Source organism: Schistocerca nitens, unplaced genomic scaffold (assembly GCF_023898315.1).
Source record: "Schistocerca nitens isolate TAMUIC-IGC-003100 unplaced genomic scaffold, iqSchNite1.1 HiC_scaffold_153, whole genome shotgun sequence".
NCBI classification, from domain to species: Eukaryota; Metazoa; Arthropoda; class Insecta; order Orthoptera; family Acrididae; genus Schistocerca; species Schistocerca nitens.
This window is the reverse complement of record NW_026045694.1, coordinates 45,771-48,445: the sequence shown is the minus strand read 5'-3', so window position 1 is coordinate 48,445 and position 2,675 is coordinate 45,771. Positions and strand designations below refer to the sequence as shown.

Below are 2,675 nucleotides of genomic sequence, written 5' to 3'. Positions count from 1 at the left end.
CGATATTCAGGTGGCAACTCGAATCAGCGATCCGAGTTCTCTAGTCAAAGGGTTCGTTTTGCTAGAATTCATCGTGATTTGCCGTGACCAGGAGATCAACTAAAGATTATCTGGTCGCCTGTACTTTGCTAGTTCATTTAGCGTTACCCAGGGTGCACGTGTAGTATTCTACTACGGACGCGAACTAGCTTTACACACCAGAGACAGAGACACAGAGACAGAGACAGACAGACAGACAGACAATGAGACAGAGAAAGTACGGTGCCATTTCATATTGGAAGAATTCTTTAAGCTGTTCATCATATTTCTTGATAAGTGCTATCCGGTGGAATATGGTCTCAGGGTTCACTAGTACATCCTCCCCATGAATGGTCACCTTAGATTTAAATCCCTGTATACTTATCACTCTTTTATTTTGGACAAACTTGATGTCAAACGTTTGACCGATTAGGGCGAGCACTGAGGATTTGCCCATTTCAAAGGCTCTGTGACAGTTGATTGAGTGATCTCCGACGATTTTTGTGCTGATGGACATATTAGATTTAGTAACAGGAAAAGGATCATGTGACTGAATGCACTGAATAAATTTCTGAAGGTCTGCATTGTCAAGCTGAACTCTAGCATCCCTCGCATCAACAAGTTGCTCTGAGGTAGTGAGTGACACCCCAAAAAAAAAAATCTTCAAGCCTCTGGGTCACTAGTAACAGTTGGTATGGTCAGAATCCATCTACTCAGAGTACTGTCTGAAATGCCACGACCATGACTGAGCCCTCCGGTACTTTTCAACGAGCGCATTACTGTGTGCTCAGTCCTCATGTCAGACCATATCCCACTCCAAAACTTATCAGACCTTCTGATAGTAAACCAGCCTTTGAGTGCAAACTGTGTATAGTCTTCTGATATTTTCTTTTCAAGGCCCAACATGTCTTGTAAATACAGCCATGCAGATTTAGCATACAGAAAATGTCCACTGGCAGGAAAATAAGGTAACATTTTCTTAACAGTGGTGAGGTGCAGTTCCCAGTCGCCACTCCTCTCAGCCTGAATGAACTGCTTCATCAAAGTAATCATGATGAAGTCGAGAATCCATAACTTGGCAGTGGGACCCTTTAGCTCCAGCTCTTAAAGTTTTTGTGCAAACATGTGTTGCAAAGTTTCATAATCAAGGGCTTCCAAAGAACTTGATGAGGTAGACGCCTCTTCAAGGTACTGAACAGTTCTCTCACTGTCACTCATTCTTGTGAGGATGACATGTGCGATAGCCAAATTGCAAAAGATATGAGCAATAAGCTAGAGAGCAATAAGCTAGAGAGCAATAAGCTAGAGAGCAATAAGCTAGAGAGCAATAAGCTAGAGAGCAATAAGCTAGAGAGCAATAAGCTAGAGAGCAATAAGCTAGAGAGCAATAAGCTAGAGAGCAATAAGCTAGAGAGCAATAAGCTAGAGAGCAATAAGCTAGAGAGCAATAAGCTAGAGAGCAATAAGCTAGAGAGCAATAAGCTAGAGAGCAATAAGCTAGAGAGCAATAAGCTAGAGAGCAATAAGCTAGAGAGCAATAAGCTAGAGAGCAATAAGCTAGAGAGCAATAAGCTAGAGAGCAATAAGCTAGAGAGCAATAAGCTAGAGAGCAATAAGCTAGAGAGCAATAAGCTAGAGAGCAATAAGCTAGAGAGCAATAAGCTAGAGAGCAATAAGCTAGAGAGCAATAAGCTAGAGAGCAATAAGCTAGAGAGCAATAAGCTAGAGAGCAATAAGCTAGAGAGCAATAAGCTAGAGAGCAATAAGCTAGAGAGCAATAAGCTAGAGAGCAATAAGCTAGAGAGCAATAAGCTAGAGAGCAATAAGCTAGAGAGCAATAAGCTAGAGAGCAATAAGCTAGAGAGCAATAAGCTAGAGAGCAATAAGCTAGAGAGCAATAAGCTAGAGAGCAATAAGCTAGAGAGCAATAAGCTAGAGAGCAATAAGCTAGAGAGCAATAAGCTAGAGAGCAATAAGCTAGAGAGCAATAAGCTAGAGAGCAATAAGCTAGAGAGCAATAAGCTAGAGAGCAATAAGCTAGAGAGCAATAAGCTAGAGAGCAATAAGCTAGAGAGCAATAAGCTAGAGAGCAATAAGCTAGAGAGCAATAAGCTAGAGAGCAATAAGCTAGAGAGCAATAAGCTAGAGAGCAATAAGCTAGAGAGCAATAAGCTAGAGAGCAATAAGCTAGAGAGCAATAAGCTAGAGAGCAATAAGCTAGAGAGCAATAAGCTAGAGAGCAATAAACTAGAGAGCAATAAACTAGAGAGCAATAAACTAGAGAGCAATAAACTAGAGAGCAATAAACTAGAGAGCAATAAGCTAGAGAGCAATAAACTGTGTCGCCTAGTGGGTGGATGCAGGATACTCCCGCCTGGTATCTGCACACTCACATTATGCACAATATTCTAGTGAAGCAAAAGCTGCTCTTCCAAATGGTGCATTGTCAATTAAATCAGATGTGACCTATATAAATGTATTTGCCTCCAAATTTGGTCAAATGTAGGGTTATGATTTTTTGAAGGTAACTTTCCGGACGATTACCTTAGAAATTACGTAATATACACTTTTTTCATTATTACACTGGGTTGCCAGGCAGAACAGAACAGATTTTTAATTTTTTTTCAATCTTTACTCATGATAATGTTATTTTTAAG

The 2,675-nt window shown here is 40.6% G+C and overlaps 1 protein-coding gene across 1 annotated transcript; it reads left to right on the top strand.

Annotated features, from left to right (window-relative positions):
• Positions 1-1,251: 1,251 nt before the first annotated feature.
• On the top strand, positions 1,252-2,430 carry LOC126219088 (serine protease HtrA-like). Its single transcript, XM_049942137.1, has one exon. It carries the CDS (start codon positions 1,252-1,254, stop codon positions 2,428-2,430), a length of 1,179 nt encoding a protein of 392 aa, XP_049798094.1.
• Positions 2,431-2,675: the final 245 nt, after the last annotated feature.